This window comes from Leopardus geoffroyi, chromosome C1, assembly GCF_018350155.1.
Source record: "Leopardus geoffroyi isolate Oge1 chromosome C1, O.geoffroyi_Oge1_pat1.0, whole genome shotgun sequence".
NCBI lineage: Eukaryota > Metazoa > Chordata > Mammalia > Carnivora > Felidae > Leopardus > Leopardus geoffroyi.
Window position 1 is genome coordinate 138,979,738 of NC_059328.1, and position 25,599 is coordinate 139,005,336.

General features: G+C 36.3%; 1 protein-coding gene across 2 annotated transcripts in view; it reads left to right on the top strand.

Moving 5' to 3' along the window:
- The first annotated feature begins 9,362 nt into the window (after positions 1 to 9,362).
- The window catches only part of ACVR2A (activin A receptor type 2A), an 82,118-nt gene continuing 65,881 nt past the window's right edge, over positions 9,363 to 25,599 (top strand). The window contains exon 1 of one of the 2 annotated variants that reach the window (XM_045479736.1): positions 9,363 to 10,752. In XM_045479736.1, coding sequence (XP_045335692.1) covers positions 10,698 to 10,752 — 55 coding nt within the window. In that variant the 5' untranslated portion in view covers positions 9,363 to 10,697. The remainder of the gene's footprint in view (positions 10,753 to 25,599) is intronic. The other variant, XM_045479735.1, reaches the window with a different exon arrangement.

Genomic DNA, 25,599 nt, shown 5'->3' on the forward strand with positions numbered 1-25,599 from the left:
TAATTTTGAGACATTTACAAATATGTGGAAATTAAACAACACTCTTCTAAACACCAAAGGGTGAAAAAAATCACAGGGGAAATTAGAATATATTTATTTTATAATCATGTACATATTTTAATATTGCGTTATTAGGTATATTTAAATTTGTTTATATTCCGGTTGATTCTTCATTATTCGGAAACACTGTTTTTCTATAGTAATACTTTTTGCTTTAGAGTTTGCTTTGCCTGATATGAGTACAGCTACACCATTTTCCTTTGGTTATCATTTCACATTATATCTTTCATATTATTACTTCTAATCTTCAATAGTCCTTATATATAAGGCATATCTTTCATGAGCAGTATATGGTTGGTTATTGTTTCTCTGTCCACTTTGACCATCTTTGTCATTTAATTGGAATATTAATCCAAGTACTTAAGTGTAATTATTGATGTATTTAGGTTTAAATCTACCTTTTTTTACTATATATTTCCTATTGTATCATCTTCTTTTGGATTAATCAAATGTTAATTATACCATTTGCCCCATGTTAGCTTGTTAGTGATATATATATATGTGTGTGTTAGCTTGTTAGTGATATATTTTTTTATTTTATTAGTCACCCTAAAATAAGAAATGCCAAGATTCATTCTTTGTTCATTGCATTCTACTTTAAGTTTGTGCTTTTATGACTTCTTGGATAATACTTTTAGTGTTGTCACGTATATTGATTCTACTTATTTTAAATCCCACAGTGATTTACTTACTATTATTCGCATTTATTTACCCTTCTCTATGTTAATTTTTTTCCTGCAGTTCTGTGTTTAAACCTGAAAAAATCCCTTTAAGACTCTCTTTTAGTGTAGGTCTACTAGAAACAAATTTTCTCTGCTTTTGTTTGCCTGAAAATGAATTTATTTCACATTCTTTTCTGCTGAGTATATTTGTAGGTATAGAATTCTTGGTTGGCAGTTTTGGTCTTTTCAGAACTTCAAGAATGTCATTCCATTGTCTTCTGGATTCCATGGTTTCTATTAAAAAGTCAGCTGAAGTCTTTGTTGCTTAAAAAGTTTTTCTCTACTTTTGATATTTTCCTTTTATTGTTGTTTTTCAGATGTTTGATTATAATACTCTGGGTGTAGCTTCCTTGTATTTATCCTAAATACAGTTTGTGGAACTTTTTGAATTCATGACCTGCTATCTTTCATCAGTTTTGTAAAATTAGTTGCCAGTAGATTTGAAATGTTGCTTTTGTTCAATTTATGCTTTCCTATTCTTCTGGGACTCCAATTACTGGTATATCAAACTTTTTAAAAATTTTTATTTATTTTGAGAGGGGCGAAGGGCAGAGAGACAGGGAGAGAGAATCCTAAGCTGACACTGACAGTGTGGAGCCCGATGTGGGGCTCGAACTCATGACCCATGAGATCATGACCTGAGCTAAAATCAAGAGTTGGTTGCTTAACTAAATGAGCCACTCAGTCTCTCCTGTTATATCAAACTTTTAAATGTTGTTTCACATAACTCATATTTTCTCTTCTGTGGTTTTTATTCCTCTTAATCTTTATACTTAAACTTGAATATTTTATACTTCTCTCTTAGTTTACTTTTCCTATTCTCTCTGATGTGCCTAATCTGTTATTAACTCATCTTTCAATTTGTTTTAGTTCTTGTAACTTTCGGTTCTAGCATTTCTGTTTGGTCCTGTTTTTTACGTGCTTGGCAATTTTTAAATTGGATGGTAAACATCATGTGTGAAAAATTGCAAAGATTCTACATGAAGTTATCTTTTATCCTGAAAGGATTCGATATGCTCCAGTCATATAACATATGGACTGAGCACATTACTCAAGTCAATGCTGGGTTTCAGATTTTGTTAGCCTTATTGATTTTTAGTTTGTTCTAACTCTTAAAATATAGCCTTTAATTTTTAAGAAGTAGCCTTCTTGGATTCTCTTCTGAAATCCTGAGGTGTTTACTTAGGCTCTAGCACCTTGGTGGTTTCTAAATTTTCATCTCTGTCTCCCAAGGTTTTCAAGGCTGTGAAAATCTCTGCTCAGCTATTTAACATCCAAGCTGTTCCTTTGCACTTAGTTTCTCTGCATTTTACCCTGCACAGTTTAGGAGTCAGCACATGCCTTGAGGGGACATTGTACATAAGTTTGGGCTTGCTCCTCTATGGTTTTCTCAATTCATGTATCTTAGTCTCTCAAGTCACAATCACCTTGGTAGCCTCAAACTACAGCATCTGTCTCCCTAACCCAGTGAGATTGCCATAAACCCAGGCTGACACTTCTTCTTAGCTTCTATTACCCATGCCAAGAATCTGCCAATACACAAATGAAAAGCTGAGGTGAATGTGGGGCTCAATTCATTACAGTTTTTTCCTCTCTGGGATCTTGGATTCCCTAGTACTGGCTTCCTTAGTTCTTCTCTGGTGACTCCAAATAGTTGTTGTACATATTATTTTTAAATGGTTGTTCTCAACAGGAGAGTTAAAATATTACAAGCTATTCTATCATAGCTGAAGTGGAAGTTGAATCATTCACTTTTAATTTGCAATTTTCCATAATCTCTACTTTCAATATAGTCTTTCATTTGTGGTTTTAAAACTGCAGAGTTAAAATTGAGTCAGAAAAAGTATGTACCTGGGTGAACTTGAAATAAGAAAAATGAGTCAGGGAGGCATTTATTCAAATATTAAATAAAATCTGTACAATTGCTATTTTTCTATGGTTAGTCTAAATAACAAAGGGAAAATGGATTCCTGAATTATGTAGGTGTTAGTCTAATACTGCAAATTCAGCATTCTGTGTATTACAGGTCTAATGTCAGTATTGTACAACAAAATTAAAACACTCTATTGGTTTTGTAAGTATAAAATATAGTGCCTTTCTGTAACATATATTTTGTATTACTTTTTGAATTCATAACATATATTTTCTCTCTACAGAAAGGTAAGTCCGACGCTTCAGTATGTAAGTTGTTTTTATTTATTTTTTATTTTTTTATTTTTTTCAAGTGAAAGAAATAGGTCTCTTTATGTTGTGTAGGTCTTCTGGATGGGACATGCTCCATTTAGAGCTCAGTTTCCTGCTTGGAGGGACAATTAATATGCTTACTACTTGAGAAACAGCATGGCTCATTGGACTAAGCTTTGAGTCAGTAGTTTGGAGTTATAATCCTACTTCTACTACTGATTCAATTTATGTCCCTGGGCAAAACATTTAACCTCTGCATTTGTTCACCTAAAAAATGGGATAAAATGATCACTTATTTGAAAGAGTAGGTAGTAATAACTAATTTTGAATATAAAGAAATGCATACAATATATTTTGACCAGTTAAAATTACTACAAGTGTTCCTACAATTCAGTTCCCCCCAAAGCCTCAGTATTGCTTTGATTAAAATTCTTCTGATCTAAGTTAAAATGAAGCACAATAAAGTGCAGCTAAGTGTTTTAATTTGCATGCTTAAACAGATGGGAAAATCCAGTGTTGTTTAGCCTGAGAAAACAAAAATTTTTTAGAAATAAAGAGAAAAATAATTTTTCTTTACCCATTGTTTTTTTAATTGTAAAGAGTATTATTTGTCATACACATGTATTATTCTCTATTGCCTTGGTGCAAAAATTCACTTTTACACACAATAACAATAAACTTACATCCACTCTTTTCATTTTCTTATAATTCTCTAGAATGGAGTTGTAATAATAATTACTGTTAAATTTTATGATAATTTTATCTCAGCACAGATTTTTTTAAAAATGCTCTCACCATATCATAAAAAGGAGCAAATATTCGGATAGTTCCTTTGCCTGGTACTTTATATTGTTTTGCATAATATACGCTTTTGAAAAAATGTAAAGATAATCTTTTTTTTTTTTTAATACAGAGAAATTTTCAAAATACTTGTATTTAGGAAAGGTGCCATTGAAAGGAAGCCTTAAAAAGAATACCTTTAAAAATTTAATAAATCACCCTCAATTTTTTTTCACAAATTTGAGTTTAATTTAAAATAGAGGACAATAAGTTGACTTTCTTTACCATGTATCTCTTTATAACTATTTCTAGTGCACTGGTACTAGACTGAGACTCATTTTTTTTTTAATCTATGAAATGGCAATAATATCATCAAGGCTACCTATTTAACAAAGTTGTAATGAAAATCAAGTAAGTATGTATAACAAAACACTTTGAAAACCATTTGTCTTGTTGGAGATAACATTGAGGAATGCTGTCATCTAATAGCCTCCAAGAAAGATCTCTGTATTCTTGAAGTCTTAATGTTTTTACTCCCTTGTCTAATATTTGTCACCATTTTAAGTAGTTTCCACCTCCTTAGAAATGACCCATTCAGCTCACTGGATGTTTTAACATCCAATTTTGAATCCACTGCCAGTCACAATTTTTTTCTATCACTGCATTGGTAACTCCCTGGTCACTGTCATCACAGACACAACTCCCCTCCAAAACCTTGAATTCTTATTCTTAGATAATAGTTCCTATCCTAGTTCACTTGCTTAAATATCAGCCAGAAGGCAATGAGTCCAAATGGTGTCAGCCTTCTAATCCATTGCTCCTATCACAACTCTACCCACAACAGCCTCTTCTAGATTGCATTTTCTCCTGTCCAACTCAAATTCCATTATTCAGTGTTTCAATACAATTCCTATAACTTTCTTGTTTTTCTTTTACTCAAAAATCACTTACTTAACAAACCCAACCAAGGTAGAACTCAATCATCTGTATGACATCTTTCTCAGTTTTTATCTCATCTCTCTGGCTGTTACTTTTTCATCCCCTTTCCTGGCTCTTTATCTTCCATTTGCTAAATTTCTTCTCTCTGTCCCCTCTCTACTTAAACACTTTTATTCATTCCCATGGACTTAAATACCTTTTATGCGCTGATAATTCCTAAATTTGTATCTGTAGGATTGCCCGTTCCGTGAAACTTCAGTCACATCCAAATGCTTACTTACTTTACATCTCCATTCAGATGTCTTGCAGTCATCTCAGATTTAACATTTTCAAAATTGAGTTCTTTCATTATTCATCTCTCTGCTTCCTTTTCTATATCCCTCCCTCTAAATCTTCACCATCTCAACCAATGACACTATCTCTGCTCCTTTGCTTAAGAAAAAAGTAGCAGTCATCCAATTCATCAGTAAATCCTGTTGATTCTTCTTCCAAATTATATCTTGAATCTGTCTGCTTCTTTCCATATTAGTTCATAGTACCATAATCTCTTGCCTGACTTACTGTGACACCTTTCTCACTGGTCTCTGCTTTCTTTGGTAATTTCTTACAACCTGTTCTCCATATAAGAGCAAGAATAATCCTTAAAGACCTAAGCTAGAACTCCCTTACTTAAAACTGCCCAATGGCTTGATGCTTCACATTGAATAAAATCCAAGGACTTTACTTCTGTCTATAAGATATTGCATGGTCTGGGGCCTGAATTCCTGTTTCTCCTTATTCATACCACTGTCTTCATAGCTATGAGATCCTCTTTTCAATTTCTGGAATACATTATAGGCTTTGTACATACTGTTCCTCCTTAACTAGCTCGATTCATGGCTATCTCCTTTTCATCTTGTGGGTTCAGTTTAAATACGACTTCCTTAGTAGGTCCTTCCTGATTTATTCTAAATAATGCCTTTTATCCTCTCCAGTTCCACCACTCTTCCTTATCTCAGCACCATGTCTGCTTTTATACATAATCTTTCCCACTTGACAATTACTTGTTTACTTGCTATTTTTCCATCTTCCTTATGATACTGTAAGCTCAATGAGGGAAGAGATGATATCCACTTCTTTTATCATTATACAACCAACACCTAGGACAGATCCTGTAGCTAATAATTACTTGTGGAATAAATGAATACCACAGATAAAGATGGACAATGTGATGAAAATGACTGATTCTTACGAAGTCTTGCATTAGAGACAATTTTAGGGCCATAACCATCAAAGCTTTATTTAAGATCTTAAACATTTGTTAAAATGGATGGAAAGCACTATTTTTGAGACAGAGTCTTAGGTATATAGCCTATTTTCCACTCCAGTCCTTTCAAATGATCTATGGTGATTTTCCCATCTATGAGACTTTTATAAAATACAATAAAACTAAATTGCTAAAAACATGAAATAAAAAAATAACAAAATATAAGCCCAATTATTTTTAACTTCCACAGAATTAACATTATTCTTTAAGTTTCTATAAAACTTTTTAATTGAATGTTGTCAATGTCTATGCCAATCGCATTGAAGATCATAACAAAGAGTTTGAGCCAACGCTGGTTTGAGAACTGCATTTTTGAGTAGTGTTGTTTTACTCCAACTTGAATGAATGACTGGAGTCATTGGGATTGATTTATTCACTATATCTCAAAGCTCATCTAGCCTTTGTTATAGAAAGAGGTGTTGAAAACCATTAGAAGTAAAATAGAAAACAAAATAAAAGCCATAAGATGTATAACATAGGCATACAATTTAGAAATAAAAGTTAGAAAATTAGTTGAAAAAAAGTTATAAAACAGAAAACTAAGTCCCTGTAGTCATGAATATAAATTGGAGGGTGGGAAAATACCTCTGGATTTTGAAGGACACGAGAGTGGGAGAAAAGTCAAAATTTACCCTTGGGATGTTACACAAGAACCAATTGGTTGTTGAGGATTCTATTACTACTGGTTAGTATAGCCTTTTTATCAAAGTGCTGGATACATTATTTCCACCACAGCTAGTATTTCCTAACTTTCCTAACTCATTTTCCTGCCTTAAAATATTCTGCCTTCATGTTTTGTCCCACGTCCATTCCCACATCTATATTCTTCTCATTATTTCCTTCCCTTACACCCCACCATTGACATACTGCAATGCTATGCCTAGATCTAAGTAAAAAGAGAGGAATAGCAGTAGCAAAAGCTAGGATATGGGGAATTTCATTTCCACCTTGAGCATTTAGGGAGAGGAGAATGTTCATAGAAGATATGCTATTATTTGCCTTCCTTTGACTTACCAAGTTACCAAGATTTTCCCCATGTACTATGCTTTACAGCATTGGTATATGAAAAATTCATTACTTATGCCACTTCAGGAACATCCATGTTATCTGAAAACAGGAGAAGACTTTTATAGTACCTTTATAGTATACTTTCACATAGTTACACAAATATATACTTTTAGAGTATATCGAAAGCAGCAGAAATATTTTTAAATCCTTCATCTTAGGGAAATTCAACATCCTTCATACTCCAAAGAATTTAGTCATTTTACTGATGATAAAGGAAGAGAGATTTGGCATGTCTATGCTTAATTTATATGTGGCTGTTGGTATGTCCAAAGGCAAGTGAGTACATTACAGTGGGTTTCTTCACAATATATGGCATACCACCCAATCTCAAAGGCACGTTCAAATCTGACCTAATTCAATTCCAGCTCTATTTCAGAGCTGAAGATTTAAACTTACTCCATACCTTTTAGAGCCATATGAGTTTCTAGCATAAAAAATCAATTGTCCTTTATTTTGGAAGCAGTCTATGACACTTGTTTACCTCTGTATCCTCATCTAGCCAACATACACTTGAATTTCTAGATTGAATTGGCCTCTCAAGATTCCTCCAGCTGGGAAAAACTTGCCGTTCAATTGAACTTCTTGTCTGAACTCTGGACGTGAAATTCCAGTATTAGAGTGAATAGAAGACCAGGTCTCAGGCATGGAGATTGAGTGGTGTTAGCTAAAGATGTTTAATACATAATTGTCTAATGCTCTGGCAGACCAGAATTCATGTTTCCTTTCCCTTTCTTCTCCTTCCTTCCTTTCTTCCTCAGTTTGTGCAGATTGCACTGTTAGGGAGGTGTTGGATATGTAGATTAACAAAAAGTGATTCTAGAAATAGGAAAGAAAGAGGGGCAGTAGGGTTAGCTGCAGCTACCTTTGTCTTCTTTTTAACCTTTGGAATTCCAGTGGGAATTAGTCACATTCTCTCATGTCTTACTAGGTTAAATTATTTTTGAATTTTTAAAAATATACAGAGGATGGGGGATTTTAGGAACAAAATAGGTAACTACTGTTACTGGATATTAATAACTTCTCGCATGGGGTTAAACTCTTCATTAGAGAAGAATAGTCTTCTAGTGAGTACGTGGACTTGTTGCTCCTCTTTCATACTACAAAAAAATAATTTCCATCTTCTCTTACATTCTTTTACTGGCAAATTTAGGTGGTTAGATAAGGAATATATTTTCAAGTTTTAGTCCTATTACTGGTTATTCCAGTTATTCCACTTGCTCTGATTTCACAATTCAAGAAATATGGAAGTGATGCAGAGATAAGACAACAGTGAGGCCTGATCCAGGGTATAACCGACATCAAATTCCTGAATGAATTAAATACACTCTTCGTTTCCAGAAACATTAGTGGCAACTTTTAGTGCAACTAGAGAATGCAAGAAGGTTTATATTTATTCCTCTGACCAGCTCATAAAGTTCAGAGAATTACATAATATGAGATCATTTAGACACCCTGAAGACCAACTTGGGACTTTTCTTAACTCTTGCACAATATCAGTCAAATTCTGAGCACCACAACTTGAGAACTGGAAATCTTGGAGAGAGTTTAAAGAGTCACAATAATTACTAATAACCTTGACAAGTTGTAGAAATGGGCAGATAATTACAGGATGAACTTAATAGACAGAAATATAGAGTAATTTAGAGGAAGAGAAAAATAAAACACTATCAATACAAGGGAGAAGGATTGGCTTTGTGGGAAAAATGTGGGAATCAGTAAACCACCAGTAAAACATGAGTTAGCCGTACAGTACAGTTGATTTATTATTCTTTATTAATAAACCCCCAAATTTATAGAGTACACGCAAGAATATTGCAGTTAAGAAAAAGGCAATAATCCCCTAGTCATCCATACAATTATACACCTATCACATGCTAGACACTTTGAGTGCAGGCATAAAATGGAGAAGACGTAAGATTCCCACCTTCACGGAGCTCGCTAAAGTGTGGTAAATGAGAAAGGTAGTACCTTTAATACTGTTTAAATTTGTATTTTGTAGCCAACTTCAAGTATAGCAAATACTGTGAGTTCCTTGAGGTAGGGATCCTGTTTTTGCATTTAGGATCCATTCCGTGCCTCTAGCACAGCACCTTGTAAGCCGTCAACTCGTATTAAGGGGTAAAAATAAGTCCTAAAAGAACTAAAATTTGAAAAAGTAAATACTTGTCTGACCATCAAATATGTCGATCGAAATCAGATTTCCTCTTCGGCACATAATAAGTATTTGCGAACCTATTACGTGGAGAAGAGTTCTCAACACAATGCTTTGTGTATAAAAGGGATGGTGGGAATGCGCTCAAATTGCACACGGTGATAACTGCCATGGATATCCTGACCGGGTTGACAGCCCATCCTCCACGAGTTTTTTCCCTTCTTTTCTTTTTTAGCCAAAAGACAAAACGCTTAAGCAGTAGCTACAGGGTTGAGACGCGGAACTAAGACTGGGGGCACAGACACCAGCTCGCGCGCACTGAGCTCCGCTCGGACTGGTTCACCCCGGCTTCCCCCGCGCCTCCGTGTGGACGAGGCGTCCCCCCAGAGGAAACACAGGGTGCCGCAGACGCCCGTCGGAGTCACTGGCCACCCGCCCTGCCTCAGGCTCCTGTTCCTCTTGGGCTCCCACTGATCTTGCGAATGTACGCTCCAAAGAGACCAGCGGGGTGCGCGAGTAGAAAACCAGGCGCTCCAGGTCCCCGATCGCATCCAGTCACCCACCCACTCGAGCCCCGCAGCCCAGCAGGCCCAGCAGGCCGGACGCCGAGGCCTCGCGGTAACGAGCCTCCATCCGCCCCGCCTCCTCGCCCTCCAGCCGGCCCCGCCCTCGCACTCACCCCTCCCCCGCTCCCGCCTCGCTTCCCCGACAATCTCCTCGCGCTCCCGGCCCGGCACGCGCGCTGCGCCCGGCCGCCGCTGCCGCCGCCGCCGTCGCCGCCGCCGCGGCGGAGCGTTTCTCCGCGGTGCCTGGCTTCCAGCTTCGGGCCGGAACCGGAAGTCTGGGGGGCGGGGCCGGCGGAGGCCAGGGGACCGAAAACGCGGCCGAGCCCGGAGCCCGGAGCCGGAGCCAGAGCCTGGACCAGAACTTGGCCGCCGCTTGCACCGCTGCCGCCGCCGCCGCCCGCTGCTCCTTCCCGGCGCCGCAGCTGCCTCGGCCGCCACGGCCGTGAGCTCGGCCGTCAGTGGTCCGCGGACTTTGGGTGTCCGGGTTGAAGGTCGGTCCGGACGTCGGACCCAGCTCGGTTCCCGGACTGTCCGGGCGGCAGCGGACGCCGCCGCCTCCTCGTCGCCTCAGCCTGGCGTTTTGTTCCGAGAGACCCAAGAGGCGAGCGGAGCTGACAGTGATTTTGACAGTGATTTAAACCCGCTTTTGTTGTTGTTGGCTTTTCGTTGTTTGGTTTTGTGTGTTGTGCGTGTGTGTGGCGGTTTTTCCCCCGTGGTGCATTTTTTTTTTTTATTGTTGTGCTCTCTCTTTTTTTTTTTTTTTTTTTTTCTTCTTAACCCCGTGAACGTTTTTTTGGTCGGGGCTTCCGAATATGTTTTATGACGGTTGATTTTACACCAGGAGGTTTGTCTCCGAGGAAGACCCAGGGAACTGGATATCTAGCGAGAACTTCCTACGGATTCCTCGGAGCCTCGGGAAAATGGGAGCTGCTGCAAAGTTGGCGTTTGCCGTCTTTCTTATCTCTTGTTCTTCAGGTAGGTGCATGGAGCCCGGCGCGGCGGGGCTGCTGCTGCTGCTGCCGCTGCCGCCGCTGCTGGCGGCCGCGGTTGTTGTTGGCCGAGGTTGTTGTTGGGTCGGCGAGCTCCAGTGGAGCCTGGGGAGGTTTTCCCCGACCCGGAGCCCCTCGGCTGCGACCCCCCAGGTCTGATTGTGATCTGGAAACCTCCGTGAATTTTTCTCGTTTAGAGTTAGGCTGGCGAACTGATAAGAGTGACTGCTCTGTTGTGGAAGTGAGAAAGTCATGGTTTGTGGCCATAACACTGGATGACAGCGCTGGTTGGGTTGCAGTTAAGCCACAGATACCACAAGTGACAATCTATGCAAAGGTTTGAGAACCGAAAGGCGTTTTCTGGAATGTCATTTACTGTGGCATTCTCCAAAATAAGGGTGTTTTATTTTAATCGTCTTTTAATTAGTGCTTCACCAGTGACTATCACGACAGAGATCAAGCCAGTTGTTACTTAATTTTGACCGTGAGAAACAATGCATCATATCAGCAATTTCATCTGGGTCTCCCTTTACGTTTTCTTCAACTTCACTGTCCAGCAGTGTTAAAAATAGTTGTAGTTGTTGTTGTTGGAGTATTAACAATAACCCAGTGCTGGAGAGGTATGCCTCTGTGTGTTGGTAATGTGCTGGCTTTCAACCACCATTTATGTGCTCTTTTCTGGCATAGATTTTGCTTACCTACGGAATACTTATTTTAAACGCGTTGTATTGAAGCATTGTTTTTGGTTTAGAGCAGCCATTTGAGATTGTTCATACTGTCAAATACACTATAATCATAAAATAGGTTTTGCCCAAGGTTGGAAGAATAATTTGGTCCTTTTATATTTGAAATTTTGATTTTGTGAGAACGTTCTATGCTTGCAACCAGTGGTTGGAAAACTATCTAGTCCTTTGTATTTGAAATTCTGTAAATGAATATATCATCTAGCTCAAAGGTGCAAATGTACATAACAGGAGAGTTTGTTTGATAGATGAAACAATTTTAAAGTCACAATGGATCTGTTTATCATAAAATTCAATATTCAGTTACTAGGTTGTGACAGAATTATAGGGGGGGGAAACGAATTGACAGGTTTCATGGCCATGTCTTTATCTCGTTTGCTACAGGGAAATTAGAGGGTGTTAGTCTTTTCTTTGTGTACCTCTGTGGTGTGTGTGTGTGTCCATCCTCCCAATCCTTCCCCCCCCCCCCCTTTAATAGAATCTTTTGTAATGTATAGAATTTTGCTGAATGGTACATTTCCTTGTGGTTAATAAATGGATAAAGTCTAGTCTTATGTCTGTAGTGGTATTGATCAGTTCCGGGTGGGCTAAATGTGTTGTGAAATGGCGATCATTGCCAGAGATTAACCAAAGAATCATGTCTGTTTAAATGGAAGAAGGAACATGCTTAAGGCAGGCTGACAGTTCTTTTTGTGCACGGTTTGGGGAAGAAGATAAACAATGGTGTCTCTGAAATGAATGAATACCTTGATAACATTAAACCTTTTGCTTTTGTGACATGACTTAACTGTGTAGTTTTTATTTTTCCCGTAATACTCTTTATCCTGTGTTCCTGTATGTTCTGGTTGGTAAACTCCTCTTGTTCAAATCCCTTTCTCTGATCTCCTGCCCTTGAGGAGGAGGGGCATCATGGCCACTGACCAAGGAATTGTGGACATTATTCCCTCCCAAACCCACCTGAGTCACACTAATTGGTGAAGGAGGTTATTCTTGAGCAGTCTCAAGGTATTACTTCTGGAAAAGCACGCTGTCGCTACAGATCTTACAGCTTCCTCTGCTTGGTTTGGAAGTAAAAAGAATTGAGCATTAGTTTTTTTGTAGGATCGTTTTAACTGGGCCAGGAGGTTAATAACTAAAATTTTAAAATACAGTAATTTTGTTGCTCTAGAGCATATAGATATATACATATAGCACACAGAATTACATAAAATTGCTACTAAATATTGTTGCATAGTTTTTTTTTTTTCAAATAAAAATTCCTAGTTGAACTAAAATATAATTCTGCTGAAGATCATTGAAATCATCTGAAAGACTTTAATCCATGTTTATGTATGAAGATTTTAGTACTTAAAATATCTGATTTTTTTAAAAGGCTTTTGTTATGAATCAAATATACTCTAAAAAATTATTATGTTTCTTTTCCTAATTGATTTTTCTGTGTAATATGTAAATTTGGCATGCTGGAAGCATGAGGATGGCTATTTTTATGTGAATTAAAAAATTTTTCAAGTTGTCAGTTTTTAGTTTCTGGATTTTTTTTTTTTTTTTTAAGCAAATGAGAAATGGTGGTAAAGAGCTCTTGTATTTCAGGATTTTTGGATGGACGTTTATTGTTTTCTTTAGTATTTTGTGGACTTTGATTTTTCAGTTTCTATCCTGTGTTATACATACTGGAGACTGATTTTGCAGACTGATTTTGCATATTCTGCGTTCTTGTAGAATATGGCCAAATATGTAATTTCTTTCTGTAATTCCAGGGGAAACATTTTGGAGTTTTTCCTTCATCCTCAAATGCCTTCAGCTTCCTTTTGTATTTGAATTTTTTCATTCTCCTTATCTTTCCTCAGATTCTGTTTCAAAACACAGATCTATTTCTTAGATTTTTATTTGTATGGTTTTAAAGCATTGTGGTTAATTTGTATCTTTCTTCATAATTCCTTAAACTGTGAAGCTGAGTTTAATACTTGCTCTAGTACTTAGGTAGGATAACTACCTAGAATGATGCAGCTATTGTGGTATTTGAATTGTACTGTATAAGTTGAGAATTTGTTTGGATTTCTGTGAGAGCTGAAGGAGTCTGGTCCATATATTCCATGAAATAAGAACTGGAAATAAAGTAATTATCTGCATTTCCTTAACTTCAGTTAGACAATACTGTGTGTGTGTGTGTGTGTGTGTGTGTGTGTGTGGCCCGTGTGTGTTTATGTGAGTGAGTGTATGTGCAGTTGGAGGGAGAATTGGCAGTACAGTGAATCTTCTGGGACTCTTCTGAACTTTGGCTAACAAGTGATAGATATTAAATGCTTTGTTTTCTACAGGCAGAATCTCTTAAATCTAGTCTGCGATCAAATTCAAATATAATATATTGGAACATTAAGACCATAAGAGAAACAAAATAAACTCCCTCTCCTACTAATTCATTTTGAATTTTTTTCTAAGACAGTAGTTCTCAAGCTTGGGTGTCTTTTGCTCCTTGCCCCTGCACCTCTCCCCCCAGGGGGCCTTTGAAGACATTTTTCCTTGTCACAATTGTGGGGGAGGGTGTGCTACTAGCATCTAGTGGGTAAAGGGCAGGGATTCTGCTAATCATCTCATAATGAACAGGACAGCCTTCCGAAGTGAAGGGTTATCTGGCTCAAAATGTCAATAGTATTGACAATAAGAAGGCTTATTTTAAACTTTTCATTTTTGAAAGCATTGGTATATTAGTAAAAGGGCTTTGCTTTCCTCTCCCACGGTCAATCATCCAAATTTTACAAGTACATGCTATTGATCTCCAGGTGACCTTGTATTGAGAGCTTTCATCTTTTATCTTTTAAAATTAGAATGATTATATTAGAGAAACAGACTATAGGTATGCACATTATTTCATCTTATTATACTTTAATGAAAATATTTTGTTGACTTACGAATAAACTCTCCAGTCACTTTGCTATGATGGAGAGTCCATGAAGACTGTATATTCATGAATAGGATGAATGATTGGTCAAGGTATCAAGTTTAATTATATTTGCTTTTGATCCAGTAGTGTCCTTGCTGTAATAATCATCTTTAAGGATATTTCCTTTTATCCTTATTAAAATCAGTGTCTGGACTCTGTGGTGGCAACAGGATTATGTGTGAGAGAAAGAGCTGAACATGGTGCCTGTAAGTTTCATATGGAAGAAATATGTTTACTGTTAAATGTCTGTGAAAGGTTTCAGAGTATAAATTCAGGGTTTTTTAAAAGGGTATTTCATCTTTTTTAGATAACTTTAATTTGAAGAAATATTTATTTATTTTTGAGAGAGAGAGAGCATGTGTTGTGTGTGTGTGTGTGTGTGTGTGTGTGTGTGTGTGCTGCACGCAAGCAGGGGAAAGCAGAGAGAGAGGGAGAGAGAGAATTTTAAGCAGGCTCCACACTCTGTGTGGAGCCCAACGTGGACTCCATCTCATGACCCTAAGATCATGACCTGAGCTGAAATCAAGAGTCAGACGCTGGACTGAGCAACCCACGTGCCCCAATTTGAAGAAACTTTTAAAGTAGTTTCTTAATTACATAATTTTCTGAAGAACCATTGGCTGGGTTTTGGTTATCATTAGGCTCATGTAGGGTATACTAATTAATATTCTGTGCTCTATCACAGACCCTTGTCCTTTTTAAGGTTAAAATTTGACCATAATTAATAAGTGCTTACTTTGTTTTGAAATCTGGTTTTAAGGAAGTTAACCAGCCAGGTAAGGATTAAAGTGAAAAAGTTTAAGTAGCACTACACCAGTGAAAGGAAAAATTCTGAAATCTCTCCCACAACAAGTATGCAAATACGCCTTATACTATCTTTGTAACACTTCCCCATACATATATATCTCTGGTACTATTGACATTTTTACCTTTTGGGTTTACCAGACTCCTTGTTTCATGAGAAGTAAAGCATAACTAAACCAAATGAGATTTTAATAATCTCTAAATGTTCCTTTAGATTCTAAAACTATTTTGTTACTTTTTTACCTTTGTAAGTAGTGTACTCTTATATCTCATCTTTGGTGTCTCAGAAATCTGTGATTTAAATTTGTCTTTTCATGTTCTTTTATGTTGCTACTTGTCAAAGTAAGGTTAGCAGTGTTTGATATTGGGGTCACTAGTACTCCTTCACTTTTTATTCCATATTCTGTAACTTATAATCTCTTCTGTTCCCTTTTCACTTTCTGCCTTCTTTGTTTACTCTCTTCCCGGCCCGCTCCCCACTGTTCCTTCTGTACTTCCCTAAACTATAGGCTGCTTGCTTGTGGAACCCACTTGTTGCTTAGCATCAGGGGTGGCTCAAGAGGGCACAGCCATGGTTTAAATGAAAACAGGTTCAATTTAGGATGTTTGAGAATTAACCAGATAGTCTTTTCCACTGTTCTTTAAATTGTTGGTTTCTGGAATACCACACACACACACACACACACACACACACACACGCACACACACACACACTTACACTTGGGAGTAGTGTTACTCTCTTGGAATCAAATGACCTGAACTGTAGATTGCTCTTACACCCTTTTTAATATTCTGGTTTTCTTTAACTCTTTGTTTTTTTTCAGAAAGTCTGTCTTTTGTTATTATTCATTCATCATCTCTGTTTAAGCCAAAATTTGACCAGACCAGAGAATATATTTATTGCTACAGCTGGGACCACATCAGACTTCCTCTGTGGTAGATTTAATTTTGTTAGGTTATGATAGTCATGTCTAGACAGAACATTGATTTCAAATTGACTATTGAACATGAAAGTTCCAGGAATAGTGTATAGGGGAAGGAGAAGGAGAAGTCAAGAGGTAAGAAAACTACTGTAGATAGCAATTGACTTTCCGTCATTCTCCAACTGGATTTCTGTTAGGCACTTGCGTATACCCAAATGCATCTAGTAGTCACATTTAATAAAGGGATCTAAAGGAAATGTATTGTTGTCTTTGAGGTTCGATTTTTAAAAACTGTTAAATGGTGGGCTTAAAGGAAAAAAAATGGGAGGTTCTTATGGATACTGGACAAGAATGTGGTCATGGCGTCAGTGGACTTTGGTTCTGGTGCCAGCACTGCCACTGTCCAGCTCATTCATCATTTCTCTTACCTGAATTGTTGCACTTTTCTAGTTAAGACTACCTAGGTTCTTGTCACTGCTTCCTCTTCCATTCCATCCACATATGACTTCCAGATTGATCTCATTAAAAGATAAATCTAAATATGTCACTCCTACTTAAAATGTTTCACTGTGAGTCACCTTTAGCATGAAACCCAAAGTCTTGGAATGGCATGTACTTAGAATGGTGTTTTATCATTGGTTCCTGCATGTTTTCTCTAACATCTTAGTATATCGGTTGGCTAAGGGAGTTATATTTCCCTGGTTTACATCCTGGCTTCACAGTTTAACCTTGGGCAAATCACTTCACTTTTTGTGCTTCAGTTTGTCATCTACAAAATGGGTATATTAACAGTGCCTACCTGAGAGAGTGGTTTGAAGATTAAATATCACATAAATACTAGGTATTCTGATGTGGCTCCTCCTTAGTGTGAGTCCTATATTCCAGCTGTACAAAGTTGACTTGCAGTTTTTTGAATGTGTCCTCCTTTATTGTGTATCAGTATGGTACCTTTGTATATGTTGTTTCTTCGTCCTTTACTTGGCTAACTCCTAAATTTTTACGACTGAGAAATATCCCCTCTTTGGAAGCAGGTTTTTTTTTGCCACCCAACCCAGATTGAGCTAGTTACTCTCTATTCTTCTAAATGATCTTGATTCCAGCAATTATTGCAAATGTTTATTTGCCTGTATATACTTTAGACTATGAGCTCTCTGAAGACCTCTTTATCTACAGACCCAGTCCTAGAATCTGGCACACATTAGGTGCTGGGCAAATGTTTAGTGAATGAATGAAGTGAAATTTTTTAATTTCTGGGCCTGAATTTTCTTTTATGTACTAAAGCAATAAACTTGGATTAGATTATTACTGGACTTTTTTTCTGTCTCTAAAAGCTTTATGATTCTATAATCCTAAGGTTAGAGTTTAATAGTGATATTTTATTAAGAAAAAATGATTTTGCTGGTTGTTGTTTTGCTGCTGTCCTTAAGTTCTCTTCATTTTTTTTGAAATGCTGTGTTTCTGATCCTTAGACTAAATATTTTAATGTAATTGGAATTGCAGAGATATCAAAGGCATCTTAGAGAGCATCAAGTTCTGTGACTTTCAGCTTTTTTGACCATAACTCACAATAAGAAATGACACATTGCATCATGACTCAGTTCCCTTAAACATAAATATATATATGTATTAGAAATATTTTTGTGAACTTGTACTATGTGTAAGACTTTTATTTATTTTTATATTCTATTTCACTATTTTTTTTGTTGTGATCCATTAATTAATTCAGTGATCAACTAATGGGTTGATCTAACCTCCTAAGAAATAGTGACCTACCTAGTTCAACAATTCCTTATTCTCTCCACCCAATATTCTGACTAGAGAAGGAAACTACAAAGTAAATATGTGCAGTGAAAAATATGGGAGCTGAAAGATGTGCTCATTATTTAATCTACAATAGAGAATGTGTACTTATGTACAGAATATAGGGAAAACTCTTCCCAAGGGAGAACATGGACCTGCTCCGTCTAAGCTGTTTTCTCTTCTGGATTTGCTGGATAAATTAAGCACACATAAAGGTGTTAAAACAAAATTAGGTTGTAATTTTGAAGAGTTCAAATCCCCCCCCCCCCCCCCCCACGAAAGGCTTGCTGGAAGACATAGATAGATCCTAATAATAGGGAAAAAAAATAATCTTGGCAGGTAGTTGAGAGGGATGTTCATCTTAATATGAAGGAAAATGTACAAAATAGTATCATTAACACAGAGAACATTTGACAGTAAACCTGACCATGATGGAAAGCAAGTTGAAATGAAGGAATTTTGACTAACTCTGAGGAAGAGATTTATGAGGTGAGAAGATGTTTATAATTGCTTGAAGAAGTAAAACAATCTTAGTCAAGGGGGTTCAATCAGATGAAAGGTAATTAAAGCTAAAAGGGGATAGGAGTGGATGATACAGATCTTGAGGATGTTTCAAATATATAAGAATGTGGAATATAGAAGACCAATTTGGTAGCACTGCTAAATAAAATTGGTAAGGAAATAAACCAGGAGAAAATAGGGTGCATTTTCATAAGTAAAGAGATTCTAAAGACAGATACGGATTTAGATTATAAGCACAAATGAAAATACAGACATAGATTTGGAATAATAAGAGTACATAGGAAACGTGAGTACGTGTGATATTCTTTTACAGGGGCAGAGACACCGTATGATGGAAAAGTCTTCATTGTATAGTTAAAGAATTCTAAGCACTCGTGGCTCAATATGTTGTTTGTGTTTAAATAATGGTCAGATTACAGTAATTGCAATTATTGCTCATACTGGCCATCCAGATTATATTCTTTGAAATCTTCGTGAGGCATTTTCCTCACAGTAGATCTTGGTTCTGTATAAGTAGATTTAGAAACTTTTCTGACTTGATATATGCTGTTCATGTCTGAATCCTAAACCTTTTCAATATCATTCTTTTGGACTAGATAAAAGCACTTTTTTCTTCAGTTAACTATTTTCTTAGTAGCTCTTGTTACATTGGGAATCATTTTATTCTCTAATTTGCTGAAGAAAAGTAAAGCAATAAGATAATTATTAGAAGTTCCCATTAGGGAGTGGTTGCTTTTTAAAAGATTTGAAAAATGAACCATCTTTACATATTGTAATAAAAATAATGTATCTATATATAAAGCTTTGAGAAAGGAATTTTCCTACTTAAGATTTTGAACTTTATAATATATACTTTATAGAAATGAAACCTTTATTAGGAAATATCTGTGGGTCTTCACATCTTTATGACTATACATAAGTCAAGCTTGCTCCAAAGCATTATTTTAAGAAACCAGGGCAGGGCAAATTATGAGATCTTGGCAAGTTTCTAAACCTCTTAGATTAATTTTTTTAAATTTGTAAACCACGATGTATTAAATGAAGTAACATGCCACATAACAGTAAATGGTTTATAGTAGATGTTACACATATTAGCTTCTAATCTGTGTTTAAGTCTTATTTTTAAGAATATAATCTGTAAAAACATTTAAAAATATAGATTCATTTCTTGGAATATGTTTTTTAATTTGCTGGTAAATTACTTATCAGTCAATATGAAATAATATTCTGACTAAATGATTCAGCCAAAGAAAATATCACTGAAGAGTGCCAAATAGGAGCCAGGAAATATCTAGAACATTCACATAAGTTTTTTTTTTTTTTTTTTTCTTTATGAAGAGTTCTTTAAGGTCTCCTTGTTCCAGCATGCATTAAAAGGAAACATTGGAGTACATTTTCATTTCTATTTATTGGAGTTTAAAATATTTTTCTTAGTTTCACTTAAACCTTAAGTGTTTCAAAATTTTTCATGTAAAAGTAAAGTCTTGAAAGATTCTTAAGTCTCTTATAGGGTAACAGCTGCAAGCTTTGAAAACATAATCATTTAAGTTTTGAGATCAGTATTTTGAATGTGGTATAATATTTTGGACTAAAACTTAAGAGTCTCATTCAAATTCCTACTTTGCTACTTACTCTTCTTTTACCTTGGCAATCACTAAGATTTCATTTTACTCATCTCTAAATTAAAGAGGATGAAATAAGTATTCATTTATTAACAAATATTGAACTACATGCTAGACACCGCTAAGTGCTTGGGATGCAGCACTGAACAAGACAGATATGATTATGTGCTTATGGAGCTTATAGTCTTAAAGTAAGTAGCCAAATGAATAAAAATAATTACAAATCATCATATGAGTTCTGACAGAAACAAACAGGGCCCTGACAGGGTAACTCTTTATTCGCCTCACTTCACATACCACAAATCTCTAGTTACTTAGTTTATCTGCCTATTTACTATCTGCACTTTCCACTACTGGAGTGTACACTCTAAGAGGGGGGTCTCACCTTTATTACAGTACCCTCAGGGGATGCACAGTTTCCAGAACAGAATAGAAAGAAGCTCAGTAAATGTTTGTCTGTCTGCCTGAAGAAGTGAATGCGGGCTTGGGACTGGAGAGATAGACTGGGACCAGATCATGCAGGGGCTTTGATCTAATGTGGGAAGGAGTTAGAATAAAATCCAAAGGGCAGTGGGAAGCAGAGTTTTAAGGAGGAACTGGATCTGGGTTATGTGTTAAGATCACTTTGGTAGCTCTCTGGAAAATCTGTTGGAGATATGTAGAAGTGAAGAGGTGAGATTAGGAGGCTGTTACATCAACCTAAACTGGAGAGACTCTCCAAGACCCTTCTAGCTTTGAACATTCTCTGTATTCTAAAACTTGCCTACACTTAGCCAGTTTTCCTCTCAGATTTTCCTAGTCACCTCATATTCGCCCTGCTTATTCCTTAAAAAGAAGGGATAGGCTTATTGTGCACCTGAGGACTTTGAATACAACATCTAAAAAAAAAAAAAAAAGAAATAAAACTCTTAAAAAAGAGATAATAAAACACAGACCAGAGTTTATTGAATTTTTGTGGCTAGTGCCTACATTTAGATTTTGTACATCTGCTAATTCATATTCTTATTTACTAACCATTTCTAGTTCTCTGAAATTTTGACTTTACTCCTTTTCATATGCCTATATTTTCACAAGATCACCTCTTTATTGTTTTAAACATGTAACATAGTTACTGTTGGTGTGGTTGAAGATTCAGAAGTAGAAACAGCGTACTTTGTATCTTAATTCTTAGGAGTTTGATATCTTTACAGGTTATTGAGGTCTTACAATAAAGGCTGAAAGGATAGTTAATACTATGGGTCCTTATTTTTATTCAGGGCTGTGGCCTCTAAGTAGTCAGCTTGAATATTTTTATCTGTGAAAGATTTCAAACCTCTACTGTTGGTAGGAGGGGGAGGTAGTGCTTGGCACAGGGAAATCAACTCTATATTGGCAGAAGTTCAGCAGCAGCATCTCTGACTAGGAAAAACTGTATTATTACACAGAGATAAAACCAGAAGAAACATTAAACTTTCCTGAATTTAAAAGTATAATGGTAGCTGCCTCTTTTCATTTGGTTTCTTTCATTATGGAAGCAGGTAAAGCTGTCTTTGGTAAGCCACCTTCTATAAAGAAGTGTAGTTTTACCCTATAAATATTATAAATAGGTCATTTTACTTATTATTATCTTAAAGTAGTTCTTGAAAAATAACTGGTTTGGTAGGTTTTGTGTTAATTGGTAGTGGAATTTCATAGTGTATTATTTGTGAATAGAAATTGCTAAGTGTTTTTATTTAAGCTAAGACCTGAAACTGCTTGTGTAAGTATACTTTAAAATGGTGTGGGGAGAAGTGAAAAGTCAAAGTTAAAAGAGAATGGTAAATAGTGAGCAAAGGCAGTTGTGAGATAACTAACTTATACAAGATAGGCATGATAATAGTAAAGCAATTTGATCAGTAGACATTCAGAAGTAGAGTAAAACGTCTTTCTATGTGATGGGGAAAATGATTAAATAGCTCCTGATCATCCTTTCATTTTACATAAATATTACATAACAAATCTTACCAGCTGACGTTTTTTAATTCTCTTCTTTATTTCTTTAGAGATACATACATCTGGTTTGGGTGTTGAATTAGGAAATTAATTGCTAATTGTTTGTTAAAATGTAAATAGAAACTGCCTGTTTGCTGAGAGGGCTAGAAATAATAGAAACAAATTAGGAGGCTTTAACTGCTGAGAGGGCCTAACAGACAGTCAGGTACTATTTTTTCTAGTAACTGCCTCTATCAGTATGATTTTTTGAGGAATAAGCTATTCAAGCTCATGCTCACTTCTGAAGGATGGAGTAAAATTAAAAGATTAGGGTCAGAGAAGAAGAGTGTTGGTTATACTTTTAACGTTTTGAATCAGTGAAGGGTGGTTTTGATCTTTTGTCCACAGATCTTATCTTTCACTACTACAGCCTTAGAATAACCTCACACCAAGAATTGTAATTCCTAGTTAGCAACATACATTTAGCAGCTTGATTAAACAATATTTTAAAATTAATATCTGGTCTTGTTTTCATTATAGGTAAAGATATCAGCTCACTAAGCCAGAGAGCAGAAGAAATCAGAAGAGCCCAGTGTGTTACAGATTATAGAATTTTCTACCATTGAAACCTGTTGGCCAGTAAGGGTTAGTTAATAGAAATAAAAGCTAATCTTGTTGGTACAAATATAGCTGTTGGTTAAAACAGAATGATTTTCGCAAAAACAAATAGTAGTAAGAACGTTCTTTATCTTAAATTCAGTGAAAGTAATTAATTATGCACTTCTTGGACTGATATAGTAGAAAGAGCAGGCATTCTTAGGGAGAAAATTGGGTGTTGGGCCTTTTTTTTTTTTTTAAATCATGGTGTGATATACTGTGTGGATTTGGGAAAATTCTGTAATCTTCATCTGTGAAATGGAGTTTATTATACCCCTACCTTACAGGAGTACAGTGAGGATCAAAGGCTATATACACAAATGCAAGCACACTCACATAATACACTTGAAACTTTTTAAACTTTGAAATATTATTCCAGATATTTGTAATCAATGCAATGACTTTTTTAAGGAAAGCAGTAGAATGCTAGGTAACAAATGAACTGTAACAGTTTTAAATCAGACTTTGTGATTCTTCATCAGTAGACATTATTTATCTTTACATTGTGAATAAAGAGATTAATTCTACAAAAACTGAATATACAATAAAATATTAGAGGGATGTATAATCCTTACAGTGACCTTAAAGTCATTGCTTGATATGGCCCTTCTCCAACTTCATCTTTTGCCACCTTATTTGTTCCCACAACAAACCAAGTGCTTTTTATTCCCCCTAGCTTTTGTTTTCACTTGCCTTCCATGAATACTTATGAGGGGGGAACCATCTCTGACTTATTCACTCTAGTTTTCCCAGTGTCTGACACATAAAGAGTGTTTAAACGATATTTGTGAATGTTGAATCCTTTCAAATACCAAGGAGTTCACAAACTTTTTAGTAAAGTGACAGATAGTAAATATTTTGGGCAGTCTCTTTTGCAACTATTTGCTACTAATTTTAACACAAAAACATTTATAGGCAATACATAAATGAATGAATGTGACTGTGTTCTCAAACCCACAAACCTGAGATCAAGAGTCACATGCTCCTCTGACTGAGCTGGCTAGGCACTCTCCAGGTGACTGTTCTAATAAAACTTTATTTATAAATACTGGAATTTGAATTTTATGTAATGTTCCTGTGTCATAAAATATTCTTTTGTTTTTTTTTCACCCATTTAAAAATGTAAAAACCATTGTTTAGGGGCTATAGTAAAATAGGCTGCAGGCTAGATTTGACCCCACAGGCAGTAGTTTACCAGCCTCTGACATAGGACATTGTATAAATAGCACCCCTTTCCCAATTTAGAAATGTTTTATGTTTTAAAAACTTTGGAACCTAGGAAGAATTTTCTTATAGGATCATTGTCGTATATGTTGGTTAAGTTCCCAGACTAATATCTGAGCCTTTTTTTACCTCTAGTGTTCTTTATTCCAGCAGTACAACTCTGCTCCCCAGCAATAACATTGTTTCTGAGAGAATATGGGTATAGAATTCTTTCTTGGACCAGAAGAAAAATAGACTCTTCCAGCACCAGCAGAATTTCCTTCTTTCTGAATCCCTCCTTTTCTACCTGCTGGGCTTTGCATCCTGGGAAGTATCTGGCTCCCTGGGGCTCCAGTATGGTGGTATGATGACGAGAATAAAAAGAGCTTCCTGTATGTGATTAGGGAGGAGGGCATGGAGGGAAAAGAGTTCCAGGGGGAGCAGAGAGAAGAAAGAAAATAGAAAGTATTAGAGTGATCATACATAGTAAGGGTAGTATTTTGTGAAACTTCAGTTATGTGTGTGATTATATGCACTTATGTGCTGGGTCATAAAGAAAAATGTGTTTCTTACTGTGGTTCGTAGTCATAAAGTTTGAAAATTTATACTTTAAGGGTTTAGGATACTAATCCTGAGATCTTCCCCCCACCCCCCACCCGCTTATTTTATATGAGACCAAAATGAAAAATTGAAAGGAAGTCTTACCGCTTGCTACAGTGTGTTTTGGGTACCAAGTTACTTCATGAGGTAGTTATCTGTTTAATAGATGAGAAGGCAGGATCTTAAACTAATAAGCTTCAGAAGTGATATTCATATAGACACTTACCTTACCTGTATTTTAGAATATGCACTTCTTCCATCATACTATGTGGTTTTGCTTGTAGGGAAAGAAGCTATATATGACTTCCATTGTGTTACAGAGGACAAAAAATATCTCAATTGGTGGCAACTCACCAGATTTCTCGAGACAAGGCATTGGCTTAAGTATTAGGACAGGGTCGTAGGAAGAAAATGGTTAGGAACTCTGTATGAAGAGGGATAGGATGTGTAAGAGAGTAGAGGGCTCTGTCATTTTGCCTTTATTTTTCCTTTTCTTCCTCTCTGTACTGCTAGCCCTGCTCTTTCATACCTCACTAGCAGGGTTAGCTCTTAACTAATATCAGAAACAAGGGCTAGAGGATGAGGTTTAGTGAGGAAGAGTAATATAATCTTGTCTTTAGTTGAAAGGAGAATAAGGAGGGAAACCCAAGTAGCAGGGCCACCTGGCCACCTGAACGGGTTCGCTATTCTCAGGTGGCGATTTATAAGTGGGTATAAGTAAAACAGGGACTGCTATTAATCATGTTACAAGCAGAAGTCTAGGCGTTGGAGACTAGTAGCTTTGATATGCTAATTTAAAATAGTTCCTTTCCAGTTACTAAGGAGAAGCTTCTCTTAAACAATACTTGGTTAGACCAGATTTAGTTACCCATTTTAAGTAGTTAAAAATTATATTAAATGTCTAAGACATTTCTGTTTCTCTTATATATTTTGTTAGCAAGTATGGTGAAAACTAATTTATGATGATTCTGATCTCTAACTTGATTTACAATTGTCTTGGGAAGAAAAAGATTGATAGGAAGGCTATTGTTCTTAACTAGAAAAGTAACAAAACCATAGCAGACAGAT